The sequence below is a fragment of the Balaenoptera musculus genome, chromosome 12 (genome assembly GCF_009873245.2).
Source record: "Balaenoptera musculus isolate JJ_BM4_2016_0621 chromosome 12, mBalMus1.pri.v3, whole genome shotgun sequence".
Taxonomy (NCBI): domain Eukaryota; kingdom Metazoa; phylum Chordata; class Mammalia; order Artiodactyla; family Balaenopteridae; genus Balaenoptera; species Balaenoptera musculus.
The window spans coordinates 71,396,587-71,421,412 of NC_045796.1; the positions used below are offsets into that span (position 1 = coordinate 71,396,587).

The 24,826-nt window shown below is 38.1% G+C and overlaps 2 protein-coding genes and 1 long non-coding RNA gene across 11 annotated transcripts in view; 2 read left to right on the top strand and 1 right to left on the bottom strand.

Moving 5' to 3' along the window:
- The window catches only part of LOC118905522 (synaptotagmin binding cytoplasmic RNA interacting protein), a 27,648-nt gene extending 24,049 nt beyond the window's left edge, over positions 1 to 3,599 (top strand). For 2 of the 5 annotated variants that reach the window (XM_036872239.1, XM_036872240.1), the window contains exon 12: positions 1 to 1,481. This exon is cut by the window's left edge. The gene's annotated coding sequence lies outside the window, so the exon portion shown is untranslated. The other 3 variants (XM_036872237.1, XM_036872243.1, XM_036872242.1) reach the window with 2 other exon arrangements.
- Positions 3,600 to 13,312: 9,713 nt separating this feature from the next.
- On the bottom strand, positions 13,313 to 18,414 carry LOC118905137. Its single transcript, XR_005022169.1, has 3 exons — positions 18,112 to 18,414; positions 16,846 to 16,980; positions 13,313 to 13,588 (listed from the first exon to the last, which is right to left on the bottom strand). It is a non-coding gene; the product is annotated as an uncharacterized LOC118905137 (long non-coding RNA).
- A 71-nt stretch (positions 18,415 to 18,485) lies between these two features.
- Positions 18,486 to 24,826, top strand: part of SNX14 (sorting nexin 14) — a 65,428-nt gene continuing 59,087 nt past the window's right edge. For all 5 annotated transcript variants that reach the window (XM_036871490.1, XM_036871493.1, XM_036871492.1 and 2 more), the window contains exon 1: positions 18,486 to 18,779. In XM_036871490.1, the coding sequence (XP_036727385.1) occupies positions 18,640 to 18,779 (140 nt within the window). In that variant the 5' untranslated portion in view covers positions 18,486 to 18,639. The remainder of the gene's footprint in view (positions 18,780 to 24,826) is intronic.

The following is a 24,826-nucleotide window of genomic DNA, read 5'->3' on the forward strand; positions in this document are numbered from 1 at the left end:
GTAGATTTTTCCCCTGTTTTTTTAAATTAAGGATCCCAGCATTGGTTTTCTGAAATATTCTCTTGAATTTGTGCATTTAAATTTTATTGCAGTGGCATAGATGAATGCCATTGTTGGTATCCTTAAATTTTATTTCTGCTCACCAAGGTTAATCATGATTGTCTATATCTTTTTTATAGTAATCACTTTTGAATTGTGTTCAGATATGCAGTTTCAGGTGTAATCATCAGAGCTGGTTAGTCAGGCATTCCAGATAGTGGTTCTTTTCAGAACCTTTTTTAAAGGGTTGGTTAACTACCTCAGTAGCAGAGGATTGAACTATACCCTGTCTGTACTGTACATAGAAAATCTTTGTAGATAAAAGCAAGGCTTGTTAAATGATATGAGGGTAAGATTTTAATATACCAAATGTAACATTCTTAGTTGCCTTTAGTTTCAGAGGCTTGTAAGACTTCCTCATGACCATCATAACAGGCCTTGCTTTTGTCGTATTTTGTGGCTGAAAAAGCAGCCTTGCTTCTTCAGATATTGTAGTTATTTGGATGTATAATAGTTTAGCAAGATGTTACTTTTGTAAGACATCAGATGTTCAAAAAAAGTGCATCCGAACTTGTACTAAATACTGCAGTGTCCCTTTATAAAAAGTCAGACTAAAACTGACAGTTGTACAGCGAAGCCTGACATTTGGATATTTTGAAGTTTTTTCATAAATCATAGAAATTAGTATACGGCTGTAGTTTAGCTTTTTAGGTAAAAGGTATGTTTCATTAGTGCATTTCTTATTGCTGATCACTGCAAAAACGTGAATCAGCTTTTCCATTTCTTATGCAGGTCATGATAACTTGTAGAATAGAGTACAATCATTTGTGCTATGTTTTTAATTTTCTAAAGCACCTTGATGACAGTGAGTGTTCAGTGGTGAAGCATCCTCTATTGAATCACCCTCAAAAAAATTTTTGCCAAGTCCTAAATTGATAGCTTAAAGTCAGAAGTGAAATTATAGTTTAATTGAGACTTGGTATAAAGAAATCCCTTTTCCCCTTCCCCAAAGGGATACTGCAGTTATATCACATACCCAATAGGCACCATGATGAAGATCAGAGCTTATACTTAATTAAGGTTTTATACACACCAGTTTCCCCAGTAAATGCAAATTTAACAAGAAAATTAGACATGTCATATGTTCAAACTGCTCATGGCAAACAATCATTTTGCATTCCTGCAAATAAAATTGTTTTATACTGTAAGCTGGAGGCGAGTGTAACTTATTTTTGTAATAAAGTTTTTATTTTTTTTATGTGTCATTAATATAAATGTGTGTTAGTATAGAAATATTCTGGTTTAAAAACTTAGAAATGCACACATTTCAGTATGTTTATTTGTACTTACATAATTTTAGATAGTGGTTGCCAATAGCCTGTATGTTTCACATTAATTGGTTTTTTTTATGTTATCTTAATAAACCATTTTAGTATGTTGTATGTCAGTTACTGGGATAGCTGGGACATAGAGTGTAATTTAAAATTTGTCAATAAGTATTCATTGGAATATATGTAAATGTGCCTTGCCGGTTATTGAAACATTACCTACAAAATGAGTATGGGGTGACAAAAATTAGTTCCTGGTGCTTAATGAAACTTTTTGCCACTGATTTTATATATTACCCCGTGCTTTTTTAAAGTACATCTCTCAAATCTTAGTGTAAGTTTGAGGGCTACACAGAACATTTACATTTCATTCTAACATACAATGAGTATAATAGGTTGTGGAAAGTGGGTAAACTAAATGTAGCCTTCAGTAAAATTGAATCTCAGTGTAATCCTTGGTGCTGGCATTTCCCAGTTCCAAGGAGTTAAATGATCCCATCAAAGAGGTCATTGCCATGCCTATTGGCACTTTACTGTCATACCCTTTTTAAGGGACACTGTCAAGGTGTTTAAGTTAATTCTCAGAATTATTTGTTGGGATTTTAGAACAGGTTTGTTTGACTTAAGTAAGAACTGCATTGTCAAAGTTGAAAGATGAACATTTTTGTGAGTTCACAAATGTGTTCTTAAGAAAACATTAAAATGTGGAGCTGTGGGTTTCCAAGACTATTTGGCATTCTTAGTTTGGGGATTTGGGAGGGAAAACTGATATTAAAAAATTGTGAAGAATTGATGGGTAATGTAAACAGTGGTGATGAAATATATACACACTCAAGTGAAATTACTTGACAGTGTTCATTTGACTAACTGAATTTAAGCCATTATAATTAATTTTAAAATTAAATAATCATTTGCACTGTTCTGATAATGGGTGCAGTTTTTGAGCAATATAATCAGAGCTAAATATGCATGTAGTGATTAGTGATGTGAACAATTAAGTACTGAGAAGAAATACTAACTGGTATTTTCAAACTTAAATTTCTGTAGTAAAATCAGTATCAAACTCTTATCAGATCAAGGAAAACAGGCAATGCATATAAACATACTTTTGAATGTTGTGTGGCCTATAAAGCAATAATGCAATTTTTATGGAATGTCATGGGATATGAGAAATGGAAATGCAAAAATAACGAATCCTTTAGTAAAAATGTCAACATGTTAAAAAGGGGAATGTTAACTAATGTAGGTTATTGCTATTTGTGATTTGTTTATGGGTTCTTGGCTTTGACAGCTTCAAAGAATGGACAGATGACAAGTTAAAGAAATTCTGTATATATTGTCAAGGAATGGGTCTTAAATCAAAGAGTCACGTCCCTTCCTTGGGGTGAAAAATGTATCCTTAAAGCATTCTGATTGTTAAAAAAGAAAACTTGAGTTACCTAACCAAAGCAGACGCAAGATTTTGTTTCTGCAGACTACTTGGCAATCAAAAGTGATCATCACTTTAATCAGTTTTTAGAAAGTTGCTTTGTGAGAAAATTGTGTTAGATATATTTTCCCAAACATGCATTTTGTGGAAGGTTTTCCAGCATTGTGACTGAATCAGATGTTAGAAATGGGGGGGGTGGATTTAGCACAAAAAGAGCGGTTGCACACTCATGATGGCCATTGTTGTAGCATCATGAGAAATTTATCTACCAATTACTGCAAGTCTGATTTAAGAAAATACACTTACTCATGATAAACTAGGAACAACATAGGAATGGATTGGTGGGGTGACCTCGGGTATTCACTTGTATATAGCTATTTGAAAAGACTTGTATGAGGGTGAATATCATCATGCTAGATGGGCAAAATTGTCACATTCAGGACAGCTTTTTTTTGATCGTTAAGCCAAAAGTCACTGTTGATCAGAAACATAGCAAAAAAAACAAAAAAACAAAAAAAACCAGTATGACATAGTCTATTTAAGGGGAGAAGTTAAAAAGTAGAAGGACTTCGTGCATTTAGGTGAGGGAGCTATCCCCCTAGAGTAAATGATTCCTCAGGTTCCTAAAACTTCCAAGAATACCCACCATGGTTTGTTTTCTCCCCAGTGATGTACACTGTAAAATTTTTATCTGACCGTAGGAATTCAGTGGTGGGTATAAAATGAATGAATAAAGAAGTAACAGTACATAAAATGAACAGACTTGTGGGGATGGTGTTTTAAAGTGTAGTATTAATTACGCAGTAATACCACTCAATAGGGCATGCCACTACTTTCTTGAGATGCTAATTATAAACCAATGTTTAAAGACATTTTTAACTGTGGGCAAATTAGATGGACTTTTTTGTCTGTCACTTTTTAAAAAAGTACTTAAGATGTAAGTTTTATTAGTACCACAGTCTGCCTTCAGTAATATGCCTAAAATATTTTTCAGGACCAGGAGCATTCAGTTGAAAGAAACAAATCTTTTTTATGAATGCAAAACAGTATTATAACTAATGCCCTGGTCCAAAATTAGGTTTTTAATGACATTAACAGTAGTCTGATAAACATTTAGAAGTCTGGCATTGAGAAACAAAAGCTTGTACCTGACTAGTATTTTTATTAAAAAAAAAAATTAGTTCTGTTAGCTTATTTAAATTCTCTTACATTTATTTATCTGTAGAATTTATATTTATTTCATTCCTTTTATCTCACCGAAAACTGTCTGCAGGCTCTCTGATTTGGATTAGATGTGTGAAGTACTGTCTTTTGCCAAAAACCTCAAATTACCTGTTCTTTTCAACGTAGTGGGTTTGTGCTTGTTTGGAGATCAGTTCAAAAACTATCTGTACTATCTGTACTGCCTCTGATGTTAAGATTTTATGTATAGCATAAGGAAGCTAGCTCTGACTATATTTTCCTAAGAATAAAGACCTATTTTTGTAGCATGTCTTAGGATCTCCAGGAGTCCAAGAATTATTGTGGGTGTCCTCCATTTCATCGTTTTTCATTTAACAGCTTTAAAATAGACACTTGGAATCTTTAGAAGTCTTTCGCCTTTTAATTACTCATACATTCAAAGTAACTAGCCAGTGGTAAAAACAAATTCCCCAAGATCCCTAATTCAAGCACATGATTGGGAGATGCTGTATAGGATAAATGTATAGTGTTGGTCTCCACTTAATTTTAATTGACTATGAAAATATTCTGTGGTCACACACACGCCGGTGGACTCAATGAAGAAGTTACTGGTAATTTGGCTCTGCTTTTCTGGTAATGTGCCGCCACCATTCAGTGCTCCATTCTCTTGTCACTCTGGAGGTTTAGAGATGAGTGACGGAGGTTGTAAGTAACACAGGAGAGGGGAGTGAACAAACTATTTTGCTTTAATAGAATGCTGCACATTCAGGTGACTGCGCAAATGAGGTTAGGTAGGTGAAATTGAGCTTAAAATGTGTTTTATTAAGCTAAGTTGGCAAATCATTATCAAAGAATGGGGAACTTGTAAATACATTCAGGAGGTTTTGGCTCAGCCCTAGGATTTCTTGGGGGGGGGTGTGGAGGTAGTGTTGGCCACTTCATGAAGACAGAGATCCTTTTAGGTCATTCATTGTGTTATGATTGCTAAAATTTATACTGATGATCGAAAAAAGTTTTTGTCATTTCAGAACAGTCGTGGAAGTTTTATACCTGAAAAATTCTTGTACACTACTAGGGGATTTTGAAAACCATTTACATTGCCTATTTGGCTCCCTGTGCAGATGCCAAACTAGTACTTTTTTTTTCTTGTTCACGTCAAGATTGCTGAATAAGACTTTTTGGGTGAGGGAGAAGTCCCAATAAACCATTTTGGAAATTAGTGTCTTCAACTGTAAGTTTCCTGAAATGTTTTTTTTAACACAAGCAATAGATCAAGATAAGGTTATTTTAGAATACTACAAGCTTCAGTGAATACCTGATTTTTTACTTTGTAGAGTGGTTTAAAAACAAGTTCTAATCTGAAGGGAGTCTAATCTGAAGCTGCTATCTGTAATGTACATGAATTGTCATTTCTTCACCTTTTTAGGCTTTCAGCCTGTATTCTGAAAGGATTCTTGTGATACAAAATACGTTTTGGAGAGAATTTTGGGATACCTAAGGGAATTGACATCTGTCATTTATGAACTACAGCCAGTTTCTCCTTTTCCAAGGCAAAGGACAAAGGTTTTGATGTGGACAAGCCATTACCACCGATTAAGTAAAGAATGTGATTAGGGCGTGTTCACAGTACTAAATGTGTAGAAAAGAGTTTTGTAGATTCCAAAATCTAGTCTTCCAGGTACAGAAACATACCATGACATAACAAGAGTTCTAAGATCATTATATCTGGTGTGGCTCTATTGCTGTTAATTTCAAATGAGATGAAGAAATTTGAATAGTCATGCCATGTGGATAACAACTTTGCATTTCAACTTGTGTCCTGATTTTTTCCTATGTGAATTAGAAAATGCCAGTACTGAATCATTTGAACACAAAATTGCTAGAACTAGGTACATCTATTTTATGTCATGAGTAAAAACCCTTATGACGTCATTTTTCAAGAGAATATTTTTTAATATATTGGTATTCATGTTGCTTTAATTGGAGGACTCAAGAATTAGGCCTCTGAAACTGCTTTATTTAACGCATCATGGGAAATTAGAAAAGCATATATACTAATTGTGTTTCTTAGTATACTGAATATTTGGAATGAGCTTGGAGGAAAACCAGAAATGAGCAGTATGTCAAAGGTCATCTATATAAAAATTGGTGGAGTACACTTTTCAGTTCTCTGCAGCCACATGCATATGTAATTGCAGGGTAGTTCTGGCAAAATTTAATAACCTTGCTTCTTGAAATAGTAAAAATTCACATGAATTTGCATAAGTTGAATTCCTAGGAATCCTTCAACATTGACAGGTGTAATTTCTTCTAGGCACCCTACCTAACTTCAGGTTCATTTATAAATAGAATTAAAACAGGATGAAAAGCTTTTATTTTAAAATTATACTTGAAGTCTTAGTTGATGGTTTTCTGAGGCTCCATTTAGCATTTAGGACAGCAGCAGCAGTTAGGGGCCCAGCAGCAGATGCTGTGGTTTCTTTGGCTTATCCTCCCTGCTGCTTAGTGTCTTTTGATTAGTCTATTTAAACTACTACCACTCCTTGTTCTTTAAAGTTACTCTGTTTCTTCTGTATATGGTTTCTTTTGCCTCCTCCTAGGATAGAAGCTCCTCCAGGGCAGGGAAATCTTAATTAATGGTGCTAGGCATTTAAAAATATTTTTCAAAATATTTTTTAGTTTGGTGGAAATAAATTTTCAGTTTAGCTTATTTGCTGAATTAGGCTTCATTGTGGCATGTTAACTTGAAGGAATAAAAAGTTTTGAGCCACTTAATTCACAACATGAAAGCTTAAAAATTAACATGAAATACTAATGCTTTAAGCAAATTAAGATCATGAAGATCCACGTTTAAATCGTCTGACATTAAAAAAGTCTTGAAAGGAGCTGTGGGTTTATAGACTGCATTAATTTTTATATCAGTTTAATTATTGACAGCCCAGCCCAACAATATTTATGTTGATGTTCAGCTTAATTCTAAGCTGCTGAACAAAACAGTATCGACCTACCAAACCCCATCTATACTTAACTTCTTTATGAGGAAGGGGTACTTCAAGATAGAATTCTTGTTTTGCTGATGAGGCTAGTTGGTTTTGAGTCCATAAAGTTTGTGTAAGGTTCTTAATGTAGAGCACTTTGGAAAGGATATGTAGTGATGCTTGAGAAAAGCATGAAGGCTAGGTAACTATGCATTAACGTCTTGAAAACAGCTATTTCTAAGAGTAATCCATACTTACTATATTTTAAAATAAAGCCATGGTTGCATCCATATGAATAGTCTTAATATGTACCTTACAGTTGGTTGCTGGTTGAAAAATCACTTGAGAAGGGAGGCTCTGAATTTAAGGCATTTTCTCACTGCAGTATATATACCTACTTGAATTTAAGGCATTTTCTCACTACAGTATATATACCTACTTGTTTGAGTATTGATGGATAAAGGTGGTATTTATACTTAAATATGCTTAGTTGATATTTTAACTTGATAGTACTTTAAAGAAAATTTAAAAGACTTATACCTGGAAAACAAGATAGAGCACAGGATGTGAAAGTCTACTCCTCTGCTCACACCCTAGTCAATTAACAGAGATGAATGACTGTTTAGTTCTGATTGTAGTTAACCTCATATCTTTTAATTACTAAGTTTAAGCAGTATTTTTTTTTTTCCCCTTGGAGACATTTGGCTTACCCTCCTAGTCCTTTTTTTTCTGAACTGTTTTAAGTTCAGTTGATTACCTCAACTACACTTAGGCCTCTACTTACACCGGTTTCAGTACCTGTTTGCTCTTCACTGTATGGGGAAACAGCACACTCAATACTTTCTTTTCCTTCATCTCCCAATTCCTGTTAACTATCTTTACTGTCACTTTTTTTTTTCTTCTGGGGCATATATTGATTTTAAATTTTAGCAGTAGAGCGGGCTTATTTTATGTATGGACTGTCTTGCTCACTCTTGAATTCTGTCAATTTTTAAAAAGATAACCAGTTTCTTAATGCATTGAAATACTACTTCACTTTGGTTATTTACTTTCAGTGCTTTTGACTTTTTTCTCAAATGTTTGGTAATTCTGCTTTTTTCATATTTATGAAAGAAAGATCAAAGTGGTCTGGTGTTCCTGGGCCTATCCACTGAGACAGGTGACTGTAAGTTGTGTGTGTGTGTGAGAACACAAGGACTAACAGGCTTTATTATCATTTCCTTGAGGGCAGGCAGGCAGGCAGGCAAGCTTACCCCTCCAGTGCCGGGAAGCAGAGTGCTCAATTGTAGGAACACTGACTTGCGGGCGAGTTATTTGCTTTGAGGAGGTGGGTAGACCCTGAATGCAGTTCTGCAACCCTCGGGGACCTAAATTTCTTCCCTTTCCACTCTTGCTAGCCAGAGGTTTTGCCTTTTCCGGAAGTCACTCATCCCTCCCATGAAAAATGGCTCTTTTTCCTGCAGTCCTCTGATTGCAAAATGAACATAGCCTCAGTTCTTCATCTTTTGTACTAATTTGTGCAAATTAATATAAAAAGTGATAGTTTAAAAATAGAACTGAGTAGTAAAATACAACAGTATGATGTACACTATCTTAGATTAGAAGAAACCACCTTCATCTGTATAATCACGTGACAGCTCATTTAAAATAAATTGTCTAGGAAAAAGTTTGAATAAATCTTACTTGAAAAGAGAACAGCACCTAGCATGCTAATGGGTATATAGAAGACATTTTGTGACTAAGGATGCAAACTTAGTGGCATTCTTGACTGAGCAAAGCAGATTATTTTGAACCCTTTTTTTGGGAATAGTATGATTTTATTTTAGCATACAATTTCTGAACACTTAGAAGAAACCATTGAGCAGTATTTCGGTTTATCCCTTTTTTTTTTTTTTTTTTTTTTTGGGCACACTGCGTGGCTTGTGGGATCTTGGTTCTCTGACCAGGGATTGGTCCCGGGCCAGGGCAGTGAAAGCACCAAAAATCCCTAGACCACCAGAGAACTCCCATTTCCTTTTTTTTCTTTGTCCATTTACATTTAATACAGCATACCTTCATATATGTTCTTTTACTAGTTAATGAGACTACATTCCTTATTTTGGCAGGTGTCTCAAACCTACCTTTTCCAGATTTGTTGTTCTGGGATTTGGTGAGAGTCCATGTTGACCTACTTGTGGAATATATTCTTTTATACTTTTGTCATATGCTCTGTCTTTGCTGATTAGAGGGTCTAAATCCTTAAAAAACATTTCGACCTAAATATGGCAATTCAAACATTTCAGATCATTTTGCCTATTCTTAAGGACCTCTTCCAGGTATGAAAACCATTTATTTTTTTGGCTGCACTGTGTGGCTTGCAGGATCTTAGTTCCCCAACCAGGGATTGAACTCGGGCCACGGCAGTGAAAGCGCTGAGTCCTAACCACTGGACCATCAGGGAACTCCTCCCTTAAAACCATTTTTAACAGGTTTTATGATATTAAATATTAATTAGTTGATATCAAGGGAGAAACTGACTTTAGAGGGTTTTGGTACCAAAAATCTTGGCTAAGTTTTCAACTAGTGTACCTAGACTGTTTCAATTAAAATTGATGGACATAAGACACACTAATCTCTTGTATTTATAGGGCTTTCCCATTCTAATAAGCCTGATGTAGCCTGTTTATATTCACTTTTCATATAAACTTAGAAAAGTACAGGTTGCTAAAGCAAAAGACTGTGAATTAATATAGTCTCACAATTTCAATGACTTAGATACTCTTACTTCCCCAATAGTTTCAGGTGAAAAACAAAATATTTTTTTCTTAATCATTGAGACACTTAATAAAAGGAACTGAGCAAACACAAATATAACCTCTTTGGCCCTGAGTTTACTTTCCTGTAAAAAAGAGATGCTATTAGATTGTGATATTTTTCTAGCTTTCAGCATTCTATGAGATACAGCTTGTGTTAAAAAAAAAATTCTGGGACCTCCCTGGTGGTCTAGTGGTTAAAACTGCACGCTTCCAATGCAGGTGGCACAGGTTCAGTCCCTGGTTGGGGAACTAAGATCCCACGTGTGGTGCAGCCAGAAAATAAAAATAAATACTTAAAAAAAATTCTGCCTAGATGGTTTTTGCTTCATTTCATTCATACTTTTGTTGTGAAGACCTAGTTTTACAAAATACAGGAAATGTTACATTACTGTTCATTTGCCCTGTAATACCTTACATATTATGAACATTTCCTGGTACATTATTTTTGTGATACTTAGTTACTATTTGAGGGAGAGAGTGGTAGGACAAACCTTTCTCTTAAAGCCATATATTCTGAGGAATAAAAGTCTCAACTCTTCACAGAGCATTATTCAAGTTATTCCCAAATTCCCTAAATTACTGTGTTAATGTTGTACTAGTTAAGAGTCAACCTGTGTAAGAGAGGTCAATTAAAATTAGCCATATGGATCTACTTTTGTGCTAGTAAGTATGTTTTTTAGTTTGTAGAATTAGTGTTCATTTACTTACGGTCTCTCTGTTCTGAAATTCTAGGCAAAACTCATTTAGTGTAAAGCTAATAAATATATTAGCCTGATCAGGAAATAAAAGCCAGTTTAACTGCTAAACCAGCCTCCCAAATTTGCTTTATTAATAATAATGATTCAAGTATTTTCTAAAAATTATAGAGTGTTCTCCTAAGCACCAGCAATCTCCTCTTCCTCTCCGCCCCTAGTAAACTGTCTTTAAGTTGAAACACCACGTGTTTCATTATCAGGATAAAGCATATTATTGCACCTTTTCCTAGGTAGCGTGGTGATTTTGGAATGATGCCTCTTTTAAGTTGATTTCCCTCTCCCCTCAGTTTTCAAGAAGTGTTCACAGGATACCAGTAGGCTGATATAAAAGTTACATTTTTTAAAAGCTTTAGGGAATTTCCTGGCGGTCCAGTGGTTAGGACTTGGTGTTTTCACTGCCGGGGCCCGGGTTTGATCCCTGGTCAGGGAATTAAGATCCCATAAGCTGAGAGAAAAGCTTTAACTTCTCTGAGGCATTGAATCACTCTCCTTGAAAAGTTTCCTTGCTACTTTGCTAGTTATGTTAATATTCTCTATCCTGTTCTTATCTGTTCTTATTTCCCTTTTTTCTTCTATACTTGTCTCCTTGATCTCAACTGTATTTCCAGCTTCGTGTCACATCTGTGTGGACTCCTGGTTTAATGTCAGGGCTTGATTGATCTGTTATATGCAGGTTTGCCATTCCAGCTCTTTGCTGTACATGTTAGAGTGCTCTGTCAATGATTATATCCTGTTAATTTATCACATCCAGTTACACTTGATGACTTACTGGTACTGAATAGGCCTAAAAATCCTCTCTATCCAAGTCCTACCATACCCTTTGAGAAGTTCAGGTCTGGCTGAACTTTATATTTACAAAGATCTTAAGTGGTTCCAGATTTATAAGTGGCACATTATAATGGCTCTCCATATCTATTTCTACAATAGCACTGTCTAGTAAAAATAAAATGCAAGCCATATATGTAATTTAAAATTTTATAATTTGGTCTGAGCTCATCCTTCTCGCCTTAACCTTCCATTGGTATTGCCTGTAAACAGACTGCTGGCCTGGTCTTTCTTTGGCTCACTTCACATTTCTGGTGTCTTAGTCTGTGTCCCCAACCCACCCTTCCAAGCCAAGCTCTCAAAAATCCTCTTCAGTGAAAATAGTAAAGTCTTCGTGCTGTATGTGCATTAAAATGATGATCAACAAAGTATCCCTGAGGAACATGTACAGTTAGGGGAACATCAGAAGTCCTGGCTTTCTGGAGTTTATATAAGGCTGTTAGCTGATGGTTTTTCCTTTATTGCTTGTGCAGTAGGTTTGTAACATAGCTATTTATGTATGAGTCAAAACCCCAAATCTACTAACCTCTGATTAAAGGTAACTTTAGGAGCAAAACCATGGTTTTAAAATATTTGGCAATATTTGAAAATCTGGTATTTCTATGCTTTGTAATTGCAAGAAGAATCTTCAGAAACATTTAAATTAATATTCATTATATTTAAAACAATAAATTATATTCATTATCACTGCTACCCTTCAAATTCATTTTCTGTCAGCAGTGTATGTGGTAATTACAATTTCCCATCCCCTACTGTGATCAATAACAGCTTCATATGCTGCTTCACACAGTGGGAAGAAAGCTATGAAACTCGGCAGAGACTGAATATGTAAATAGGCTTAAACTAACTTAGGGATAATACGTGATGTGTTATCAACATTTGAAAATTCAGTTCATGAAAAGGACTGTTTAGGTAGGGCTATTTGTTGTTTGTCTCTTAACTCTGAAGCTTTACAAAAATTGCTCCAGTCCTACCACCAATGTTTCTGTGGGCATTCTTGGATAAGCTTTCTTAGTCTCAAATATAAAGAACTGAAAGTGAGCTAATCTTTAAATTATATATCTATATATATATATAAATTAAAACTGAAAATAGAAGTGATAGAAATGCTCAGTGAACATCTGGGATAGTTCTTAATTATATTGAATAAATAAGTATATATCTTGAACTGTTTTTACAAAATTGAAGAGTATAGGCCATATGACTTTCTGATAATGCTCAAAATTCAGACTGTTTTAAATGTGTTCATCTAAGCTAAAAACCCTAAATTTAAATGGTAACTGTCTTTCAATATACAAGGGCAATTTTCCAATAAAAGTTTTTTTAGTAAGAATTTCCAATTTACTTATTCAAGATTTCTACTTAGATATACAGTACTGAGTTGTGGGTTTTTTTTGTTTATTTATTTATTTTTGGCTGTGTTGGGTCGTCGTTGCTGTGCACGGGCTTTCTCTAGTTGCAGTGAGCGGGGGCTACTCTTAGTTGCAGTGCGCAGGCTTCTCATTGCAGTGGCTTCTCTTGTTGGGAGCACGGGCTCTAGGCGCGCGGGCTCAATAGTTGTGGCGCACGGGCTTCGTTGCTCCACGACATGTGGGATCTTCCTGGACCAGGGCTTGAACCTGTGACCCCTGCAATGGCAGGCGGATTCTTAACCACTGCACCACGAGGGAAGCTCTGTGGGTTTTTTTTAATGTTTGTTTTTGATTAATAACTGGAATCAGTTTACCAAAATACAGAAAGTTTCTTTTTAAAAGTGAAGATAAAAATTGATTTTAACTATTTTGGTAGCAACCTTACTAGAACTGGAATTGAAGTACCGCTATTAGTGATCTTCACAATTCTTAACCAACCCTACCTAGTTGCATGGTGGTTTATAGGTACCATGTCAAAGTGCTTTTGTTTTTGTATTTTAGAAAACAGCTACTGAGAGGTAAGAGGAACGACTACAAAGACTTTCCAAAATATTTTCAGGAGTTACTGAAATCAGTTGAAAGCTGTATTTAAACATCTGAATATAGTTAGCATTTTTCCTTTTATGAAAGAAAGCCATTGTGTCTATAGTAAACATAAAAAATAAGGTGGATAGAGATTCATCCGATTGTCTATTGTCGCATGTATCAATAATTTGTTCCTTTTTATTGCTAAATTGTATTCTATGGTATCCTGTACCACAGTTCGTTTAACCATTCGACTGTTGAAGGTCATCTGGGTTGCTTCCAATTTAGGGCTATTACAAATAAAGCTGCCAGGAACATTCCTGTAAAAAAAAAAAAAAAAAAAGAAGGTGGAATGCTTTATTTAAAGGATAACTTTAACTTTTTAAAAAAAATTTTATTTATTTTTGGCTTTGTTGGGTCTTCGTTGCTGCGCGCGGGCTTTCTCTAGTTGTGGAGCGTGGGGACTACTCTTCGTTGCAGTGCGCAGGCTTCTCATTGCGGTGGCTTCTCTTGTTGCGGAGCATGGGCTCTAGGCGCCTCGGCTTCAGTAGTTGCAGTGCGTGGGCTCTAGGGCACGCGGGCTTGAGTAGTTGCGGCATGTGGGCTCAGTAGTTGCGGCGTGTGGGCTCAGTAGTTGTGGCTCGCAGGCTCTAGAGTGCAGGCTCACTAGTTGTGGCACATGGGCTTAGTTGCTCCGTGGCATGTGGGATCTTCCCGGACCAGGGATCGAACCCCTGTCCCCTACATTGGCAGGCGGATTCTTAACCACTTCGCCACCGGGGAAGTCCCTATGTAACTTTAAAAAAACTTTTTAGACGAGAAAGACATTGGCCATCTTATACAAAGAGTAGTGGTATTAGATTATAAGTGCCTTTTCCAATCTTTAACATTTATCAACAGGCAGGTGAATATATTTTCAGTTCCTAATCAGTTAATAATTTATATTTTCTGAAGTTATGACCTGTTAACATCAAAGTGAGGTTTAAGAGGATGATTATTCCAACGTATCTTAGAAACAAGATGACAAACATTAAATGCTTCATTTTTGTTGCTAAGATAAAATGAGACTGCCCAGAATTTCATGCTCAAACAGCTTTTATCCAGAGTATCTCTTTGATCCACTGGTTGTGTAAAGCTGTAGTTCTTCATATCTTACCATTGGAAGTTTTACTTCATGATCACACAAAAAAGTGGGGGTTAAATATGGAAGTCGTAACTGCATTTTGAACATCTTGCACTCCCATCCAAAAATCCCTTAATGCTCCTCCTTTAATTGTATAGTCTCCATTGTAATGAGTTTCCTTTTTTTTTTTTTTTGAGTTTCCTTTTTTTGAAAATCAAGGAAAGGAACATTTCTTGAAGTATAAAAGGCAGTTTAATGGTTCCTGTTACAGGTATTATTATGTCCAGAAGTTGATACATAGGGATAGGTTGTGGGGAGAAGAGGGTATTATGAAATGTAAAATTAAGACTGTAGAAGTAACATTACAAATGCCACAAAAGGTAAAACAAGAAACTTGATGCTTTGAGACTCATGGGTGGAGGGTGGGGGGGGGTGCGGAGGAACTGGGGTTCGGAAATGCCAAACCTGTGACAGGAAAGCATACTTCAAATTACAGGAGCAGCTGTGAGAGGGAGGGACTGAATGGCTCCAAGGGGTAGTGGGTAAGTATGCTTCTATCCTTTTCCTGACACACATGCCACCCAAACATTGGCCCTTGACAGTTAAAGCCTGGTGTACATTCAGGGTCCTCAGCGTTAAGTAGGCCCAATCACTGGGATTCAGGTAGTCAACACCATCTTTTCAGATTCCTGTACCAATGTAAAAAGCAATTTATGCAGTTTGTTGGTGGGTTGGGGGAATCAGGTTTAATTAGGTAGAAGCATTTTAAATACTTTGCCTAGTGCTGCATAACTGCTGAAAATTAGGTGAAAGCAAAGAGATAAATCCTAGTCTGCTCAAATTATTGTCTTCCCAGAGGACTTTCCTGATCCTCACCAGTTGAAAATTTCCCTTTCCCCTCACCTGTCATTAAAAAAGACTTCTATTATTACAGACTTTATATATAAATATGCCCTGTGTGATACATTATTTTTCATGTGTGACATGCCTCCTTCACTAGATTGTAAGCCTTTGGAGGTCAGAAAACACCTAAATCATTGGTTCTACCACCGCATTTAGTACAGTGCCTTACACTTATTTGCTAATAAATATTCATTAAAATAATGGAGATATTGTAGTGTAGTTTGGTGTTTATGAGCCCTTTAGATGAATGCGTTATCAACTATTTTTTACTTTTTGTAGTCTGAAAATGTACCCCTAGCATATGTGATAATTGTGGCATTTATAAAAAGTCTACACATTAAGTTGTACTGGCCCCTCCACAGCTAACACTCGTCTGGAGCAGCACCGTCTAGTAGAAATATAGCACAATCCACATATGTAATTCAAAATTTTCTAGTTGCCACATTACAAAAATAAGAAACACAAGATATTAATTTTTAGCCCATTATTTCCAAAATATCATTTAACATGTAATCAGCTTTTAAAAGTTGAGATACTTTATATTGTTTTCATGCTAAGCTTTCAAAATCTGATGTGTGTTTTACACTAATAACACATGTCAATTCAAACTAGCCACATTTCAAGTGCTCAATAGGCAGATAATGGCTAGTGGCTGCAGTATTGCACAGTGCAGGTCTAGAACTTGAGGGCAGGCAATAAAAACCGCTTTGGACCTCAGTTTCCTGTAAGGTATCTCATAGCTTTGGTTTCATGTCATTGTCATTTTAGGTTGTTGTAATCCAAATAAAGCTAATTGGCTTGACTGTATTTTGTCATGTTCATAAATCCATAAAATAAAACTTTTTGTATTAGGCATTGTACAAAGACATTTAATAGGCACTTTCCACCCAATTTAATCTTCTTTAAAACTTCTGAGGAAGGTAACTGTTTAGAGTTGAGGATGCCAGGTTTGAGATATATCAAGTTAACCTTGCGCAAAGAATTTGCCAGTAGAAGGTGAAGCTGATTTCAGAACCAGGATTGATTACGGATATCCCATATCCCCACTAGGAAGTTCATATCTTTTAATAAAAAGTTGGAAAAAAAAATTCAAGCTCTGTGTATGAGTGCTGACGTGGATACCAGACCATAGGTTAAAGAGAAAACATTTAATGGAGTAAAAATTTTATTTCATTAGATGAAGTTGGATCAATAGGAAAAATTTTCTTCTTTTAGGTGGGGATTTTGTAAAATTTTCTTATAGCAGAAGTTTATTTTTATTTTTTCCTTTTCTGAGCATAAGAGCAATATGAAAATTTAAATTGGTCTATTGTCTAGTTAGCTTATTCTAATAGCCCCTGCAAAGAAAATCATATGGGAAAGGAGTTTAGTTGGATGTTGTAAAGACGTCTAATATGAAAGAACAGAAAACATTTTATCATTAAAATGTACTGGCTCTCAGTGAAAAGCTGAACAGGAATTTCAGAATGAGCCTATAAAGAAGCAAAATTTTTAAACAGAAAAAAAAGATTGGCAATGTAACTTCCCAAAAAGTTTAATAAAGTAACTTACCCAATTATAAAGTACTCAAGTCCACAGTAGGCACGTGATGCATGTAGGTTAATTCAACATACACCTTTTATTTATACTTCAGTTTAGCCCTAGACTGTTCATATAAACGAGGGGTTTATATGTAGTTCAAAGACACTAAAAAAAAAAAAAAGTTGAAAAAGTGAAATAAACGTTTAATTATGTACCTCAAAACATTAAAAAAAAAAAAAAAAGCCCTAAGCTTTCCAATGATGTTGTTACAGAGTAATCCTACAATATATTTGCGATGTTAGTTTAAACAATACTTAACGATGAGGATCAGTGAAATTGATACTTTTATACCGTTGTGGAACTGGCTAACCATTCTAGGAAGAACTTTGACAGTATGTATCATGTTCTTACTCTTTGATCCAGCAATTGTACTGATGTTGATCCTAAAGAAATTATTAGAAATGTGTATAATTTGTGATCAAGGGTGGTAATAATCATATCAATGAAATTAAATGGCATTAATAAAGGATGGTACATTCTGAAGGAAAATAATGCATAAAGATGATCCATGTATTCGGAATAATAATATGGGAAAATATTCATTAAACTGTCCATACACCATAGTTTTTATGTTTTTAGAAAATCATTTCTGAACCTGTCTGTCTCCGCACTTTGGAGGGTAAGATACTAAGAAAGAGAAAAGACAGCATGAGAACCGGCTCTGGGGTTAGAATGGCTTCCAACCCCGGGTTCGCTAGCAGTATGATTCTGAGCAAGTTCCTCTCCGCGTCAGTAATGTCAGTAATCTAGCTGTAAAATGGGAAAAAACAGAGTACCTCCATCCGGAGGTGAATGTGTGAAGGTTAAATGAAAGTGCTTAGCGCTCCGCCTAAGTAAATTTTACTTATTATTACGATACTGTCTTCCTGCATCTGTCAAAGCAGCGGAGAATACGGAAATTAAAATTTAGAAATGTGATGCCTTAGTAAAGCGAAAGCCGCAGGACACTCTACAAGAGGTATTCAACCTAACCTTTCAAGCTGCCTCATCCAAACACTTGGGTTCTGGTTAGGCCCGCGGGGCTGTAGTGAACTGAGGTCTGCCTCGCCCGTGAGCGCGTAAAAGATGCTTTCTCGCAGGGCTGGCGTCCCGGTGGGTTTGACTCTTCCGTGTTCCAGGGCTGTTTTACTCACCCGCGCGCGGCTCGTGCAAAATAAGGACTGAGAGGTGTCCCCCCTCCTCCCCTTTGGGCGTCATGCAAACCTTGGACCTGTCCCCACGTAGAGCTGAGCTTACGGAGAGGAGGCGTGGAGACTGCTGGGGGGCGCGCCACAAAGACTACAGTCCCCAGCGGCCCGCGAGCTCGGGGAGTCCCGCAGGCAGGGCCCGACGGCTGCGGGAGGTTGCAGTTTCTCCTGTGCTCGGGCACAACCTTCTGTCTCTCCTCCGCAATACAGGCGGTTACTGGGTACTGCAGCTTCCCCCCAATTTCCGAAAAGGGCCGATCGCTGGGGAACGGGGCCCTCCACCGGAGGCCGGCGCGCGGCTCTGGCCCGTGGGCTGAGCAGCGGGACCGACAGGCCTTGCGCGGGGTGACGGCGGACACGTCGTACGGCTGAACCCCAGGCGGATGGGGGCGTGGCCGCGCACGCGCGGCGGGGCCCGTGGGCGGGGCTTTGGGCAGCTGCAGCCGGCGGACCGTCCGCCGGTCGCCGGCGGTCTGGGTCCGCTGCCCGGCCCGGGGGCGGAGACGCGGGAGGTTGATGGGGGGTCGCCTCGACCTCAGCCTCAGTCTGTAGTGCAGCTTCAGCCACGCCGACGGAGATGGCGCCCTGGGTGCGGACGTTGGGAGAGAAGCTGAAGCAGCGTCTGCGGCTGGACGTAGGACGCGAGATCTGTCGCCAGTACCCGATGTTCTGCTTCCTGCTGCTCTGCCTCAGCGCCGCCTCCCTGCTCCTCAACAGGTAACGCGGCGGCGCCGAGCCAGCCGGGCGGGGGGCAGATGGCAGCTCTCCTCCGAAACTGCGGACGCAGGCCGCGTTGCATCGCTGCGCGGAGAACGTCGGGCTGCGCAGCTGCGGGACGTGGGGCCGCCTGCGGGGCCTCTGGGGAGAGCGGCTCGGGGAAGCCGGGCGGGGCGCCAGAGCCCGGAAGTGCGGGCGGGGGTGGGCTCGAGTATTCCCTCTCCCAAGGCCTCGCCTCCTCAGCCACCTGGATCCCATTCGTCCTTTGTTTTCACCCATTTCTTAAAACCTGGGCCTCCATCAAGGATGCTTTTCAGAATGAAATCTGTCCGGGCGGTACGGTCAGCTGATGGAGGAGGGTGCAAGGTCCTGTCGCAGTCGCAGGTTTAGACGGACTTCCCTCGTTGTCACCGCGCGCGCGCGCACGCTCACCCACAATATAGACCACAGTCGATCACGGCTTTTCGCGCAGTGTTGTTGGTTACAGCGCAAGGTCGTAAAGATTTGCTAAACCCAAGTCAGAAAGCAAAATAGTACCATCATCTCTAGAATAGTTTTAAAGGGAAGACTGAAAGGTAAAATTGGTAAATTTAGTTGACATTTTGAAAACGGAAGCTTCTGCCCCTGAAATAAACTGGTAGATTTTCTAGAAACGGTAGCGATGATATAGGTAGTAGTGGAGAAATGTTCCTTTAGAATTATCTTCAGATTTGCTTTCGGTGGAAAGAAATCTGAGACCGTTGTCAGCGACAGCATCTGCATGCTGTTTCCTCTGATGTTTCGAGCGTGCAGCCATCCTTACTCTTTATCTGGAAGTAGTTAATCCCCAAGGATAGGAACGGGGAAGCATTCACAAGAAATTTGGTAGTTTAATTTTGCTCCAAGATAACCGTTTCCTGTGACTGCGTTGGAGTTGGGTTTCTTCCCTGGCCTCTTTGCTTTCTTATTAGTTGACTCTGGGTTTATATAATATTAGGTTTAAACAGCGATTGATATTACTGGAAAATGTACTTTGATTGTGATGGTAAGATGTTTGATTGTTAAGAGTATGGAAGAAGTGGAATCCTTAAGAGAGCGGAAAATATTAAGTACTTACTTGCTTTGTCATCTGGAAGGTATTTCAAGCCAGATTAACAGATTTAGTCTGAAAAACATGTCAACTTTATACGATTATTAAGTTTTGTCCAGGGATTCTTACCTGTCTTCTTTGGGAGCCGGGTCAGTTTAGGTCTCTAAAGTAGGGCAACTATGTAGGAGCAGGTTGAACTAGATTTCCAACTTAATCATAGCATCCAGTGTTCTATGTTGTTAAGGAGTCATAGGATAGCATCAGGTCTGTATAACATCTGATCTCTGTACCCTGTATTTGCATTATGCAAAGAAAGAAGGAAATAGCACATAAGTGTTATCTCTGAGTGGTTGGATTTATGAATGAAATTGTTTTTGCATACATGGCACATCTACTGAGAAATTTAAAAATATATACGTATGTGTATATAATACAGAAAACATTGGGGACATAACTATGGAACTAGAAAAAAATGAGAAGATATGCTTCGTACATATGTTCAACAAATGATTTCTGTACAGGCATTTCACCAGTTAATTTTTAGAAATAACTTTAAAAGAAATTTTCAGTTTAAAATCTCCCCTGGTTGGGAATTCCCTGGCAGTCCAGTGGTTAGGACTCCGCGCTTCCACTGCTGGGGGCCTGGGTTCGATCCTTGGTCTGGGAATTAAGATCCACTTCAACATTTAAAATGGATAACCAACAGGGACCTGCTGTATAGCACAGGGAACTCTGCTCAATACTATGTAACAACCTAAATGGGGAAAGAATATGAAAAAGAGTGGATACACGTATATGTATAACTGAATCACTTTGCTGTACACCTGAAACTATCACAACATTGTTAATCAACTATATGCCAATATAAAATAAAAAGTTAAAAAAAAAACCCACAAGCCACCTGGCACAGCCAAAAAAAAAACCCCTCCAGAAAAACCCAGAAAACGCACACACACACAAAACAACAAAACAACAACAAAACCCAAACAAAAACCACACAAAAAAACCCAACCAAACAAAAACTCCCCTGGTTAGTATGGTTAAACTTAGACTAATACTCTTTTTTTTTTTCTTTTCTTGGCTGTGTTGGCTCTTCGTTGCTACGCAGGCTTTCTCTAGTTGCGGTGAGCAGGGGCTACTCTTAGTTGCAGTGCACGGGCTTCTCATTGCGGTGGCTTCTCTTGTTGCGGAGCTTGGGCTCTAGGCACGTGGGCTTCAGTAGTTGCAGCGTGTGGGCTCAGTAGTTGCAGCAGGTGGGCCCTAGAGCATGCAGGCTTCAGTAGTTGTGGCACATGGGCTCAGTAGTTGTGGCTCGCGGGCTCTAGAGCGCAGGCTCAGTAGTTATGGCGCACGGACTTTGTTGCTCTGCAGCACGTGGGATCTTCCTGGAGCAGGGCTCGAACCCGTGTCCCTGCATTGGCAGGTGGATTCTTAACCACTGCACCACCAGGGAAATCCCGGACTAATACTCTCTTTTTTTCTTTTAAAAGAACTGTTCCGGGTACCTTTTTTTTTTTTTTTTTTTAATTATTTGCTTTATTTATTTTTCTTTTTTTTTTTAATTTTATTTATTTATTTATTTATTTATTTATGGCTGTGTTGGGTCTTCGTTTCTGTGCTAGGGCTTTCTCTAGTTGCGGCCAGGGGGGGCCACTCTTCATCGCGGTGCGCGGGCCTCTCACTATCGCGGCCTCTCCTGTTGCAGAGCACAGGCTCCAGACGCGCAGGCTCAGCAATTGTGGCTCACGGGCCTAGTCGTTCCGTGGCATGTGGGATCTTCCCAGACCAGGGCTCGAACCCGTGTCCCCTGCATTGGCAGGCAGATTCTCAACCACTGCGCCACCAGGGAAGCCCCCTAATACTCTTTTTGAAATTAATTTTTTCTGTAGTTGTCTTGAAACTTTAACTCCTAAAGAACTCTCAAGGTGTTATTTAGCATATAAAATTTTCTTTCAATATGCATTAAAATTATGAATCTTATCTGTGGAAAGATAAATGGATATAACCTTTGGACCGTTGTAACTGATTTATGGGAAGAGTAGAGTGAGATACTTTATATATTTCAAATTATGATATCACCTTTGCAGTATTGTTGGGATAAATTAAGAGCATAGATACAATTATATATAGATTTATTTGCTAATCATAGGATTGAATATTTGAGTATTATAATTAGGAATATTTTAAGTTAATCCTAATAATAATGGTAATAGTTATAATAGATAATACTTTGTGAGTACTTTGTTTGGCTCAGGTATTGTGTTAAGAGTTTTCATTTATTATTATTTTTTGTATAAATTTTTTCCTAGCGTTTAACTGTAATTGAGGTTTTTTAAAAAAATATTTATTTATTTTTGGTTGTGCCAGGTCTTAGTTGCGGCAGGCAGGCTCCTTAGTTGCAGCTCACCAGCTCCTTAGTTGCAGCATGTGGGATCTAGTTCCCTGACCAGGGATTGAGCCTGGGCCCCCTGCATTTGGAGCATGGAGTCTTATCCACTTCGCCACCAGGGAGGTCCCCTTCATTTATTATTGAGGCAATTTATTGATGTGGTTGAAAGTTTTGAATCTGAAGCTTGATTGTAAGAATTTTATTCTGATTCCGTTAACTAGTTATATAACTTTCGATAAGTAATCTAATTTTTATCTGTCCCAGTCCCATAATCTGTAAAATGGGCATAATACTAGTACCTACGTTATACAGTTACTTTGATGAGTTAAGTGGGTTAACACATGGAAAGTGCTTAGAATGGTGCTCAGCACGTGCTCTTATTAAATGTTAGCAGTTATTTTTGTCTTAGTTTATATGTTTTGCTGCAGAAATATTAATATCTGATTATGAAGTACTGTATCAGACTTCATTAACATATTATGTTATGTTATTTATGAAATATATGCTATAAAACTGTTCAAGAATCCTAAAATTTCTGAATTCTGAGTCATATCTGTCCGGCTCAAAATGATTTTCAGTAAGTGGCTATGGACATGAATTTCATAATTTCCTCTGTGAATACCTGTATAACGTATTGAGTTAGTTTCCAGACTTAATGTTTCTTTAAAACTTGATGTCAATTATGGTATTGGTTGGAGTGAAGCTTTGTATAAAGGAATGAGAAGAAATAAGAGTAGAAAGGTGGGTTGGGGTCAGCTTGAAAGGGACCGTAAAGGTTTAAGGGGTTTGTGTTTCATCCTGCAGGCAGCATTAAGCCATAGCAGTTTTTTGAGTGAATAGTAATCATGTTTATGTTTTAAGTGCTGAGTGAGAGCATTTAATAATTGGTATGTAGTGGATGTTTCTCAAGTATAGAATTGCCCTGGAAGCCTGGAGACCAGGCAGTTTCATCTAGTTGGGTGGTGCAGGCTTTGTCTCACAGCTTTTGCACTTACTTGGTCACTGTCTATAATACGTAAGCATCTTTAATCATCTGTCTTCACCTTCTTACTACTTGATGCTTTATTCCCCAATTCTGAAATCCCAGATCTTCACAGTATCTTCTGTAACCTTTTCTATTCCATGCTGCACTTGGGCAGTTGTCCCCAGTCAAAGAACTGGGATCAACGTGGAACTCACTTGTGTGCTTCCCTTCTCTTAAAGATTCTGTTGCTGTATATTGCCTGTTATCCAGTGCCTAAAAGCAGTTGCTGCACATGTTTTGTTCAGTTTTATAGTTGTTTATGTCAGGAAGGCAAGTCTGGTACAAATTATTCTGTCAAGGAAATAGAAGTCTCTTACTCCTTTGAAACATATACCATCTGTCTGTTTTCTCACTGATCTCCAGGTCACTTGTACTATAAGCTTCTGGTTTATAGACTTTCTCTCCATTTTAAATTCTGCCATCATTCTAGGTGACTTCAGTGTTTGTGCAAGTAGCCCATCAAATATGCTAGTCTATCTCAAGGTGACTCCTGTACAGTCTCCCACTTGGACCACCATATGGTGGCCCTTGTTATCACCAGAGAGTGTTCTACCTGTGAAATCTTAAAAATCAAACCTCCCACTTGCTGACCAGTGCCTACTTCTCTCATTCCGAAAAGCCTGCTTTTCTCAGCCTCCCGATTCCTCTGCCTTCTTCCTATCCATTGTCCCTCTTCTGTTGTCACTTACTTTCCTATGTAGTTTAGAGTCAGTCTAGCTTAGATTCCATTGTCCATCACTTCAACCACTCTATTGCCAGTATCTTTGACTCTCTTTCCTTACATTCCACTCACCTGACAAACTCCAAATCTTGGATCAGTGATGCTGCTTGCTTTTTTTAGTGTTTATATCCTGGTTACTGAATGTTGCTAGAGAAGATCCCACACCTGTAAATTTAACTCTTCAGCCTCAGTACTGCTCAGCAGTTCCCCAGGATACCCTTCTCTTTACTTCTTCCCAGCAGCTGTTTCAGAACTTCCCCAGTCTTCTAGAACTTCCGTTCATGCCACCTTCGCCCTTTACTCTCAACATCTCCTGTTTCACCTAAAGGCCATCATAAATTCCTGTTTCGAAATCTACAGGTTTGACTCCATTCTCATCAATCTATTCTTTCTCTCTGGTATTGGGGAGGAGATATCTCTTCCTGTTAAAACTATTTCTTCTATTTTGGCTCTGAATCCCAACTACTCCTATCTTCTCTAGGAGAAAATAATTCTCTCAAGTTATCTTTTCTCTCCTACCTTTTTCTCTCTTTTCTCCTTCTCTCCTATTAACATTTAAATATGATCAGGTTTTTCTAAACACCTTTCCTCATTGTCCCTCTCCAGCTAACACCTTAGCTCTTCTTTCCTTTAAAAAGAGAATTATCCACATGTACCAGTTCCACTTCCCCACCTCTCTTCAATCCACTGCAGTCCTTTACCATTCTACTAAAATTGCTTTTGCCTACTTCATCAGTGGCTCTCTTATTGCTAAAACTGATGGACACTTCTCAATCTGTCTCACTTTATTTTACAACTATTTGATCATGTTAACTACTTCATCCCTGTTCAAATGTTTTCTTTC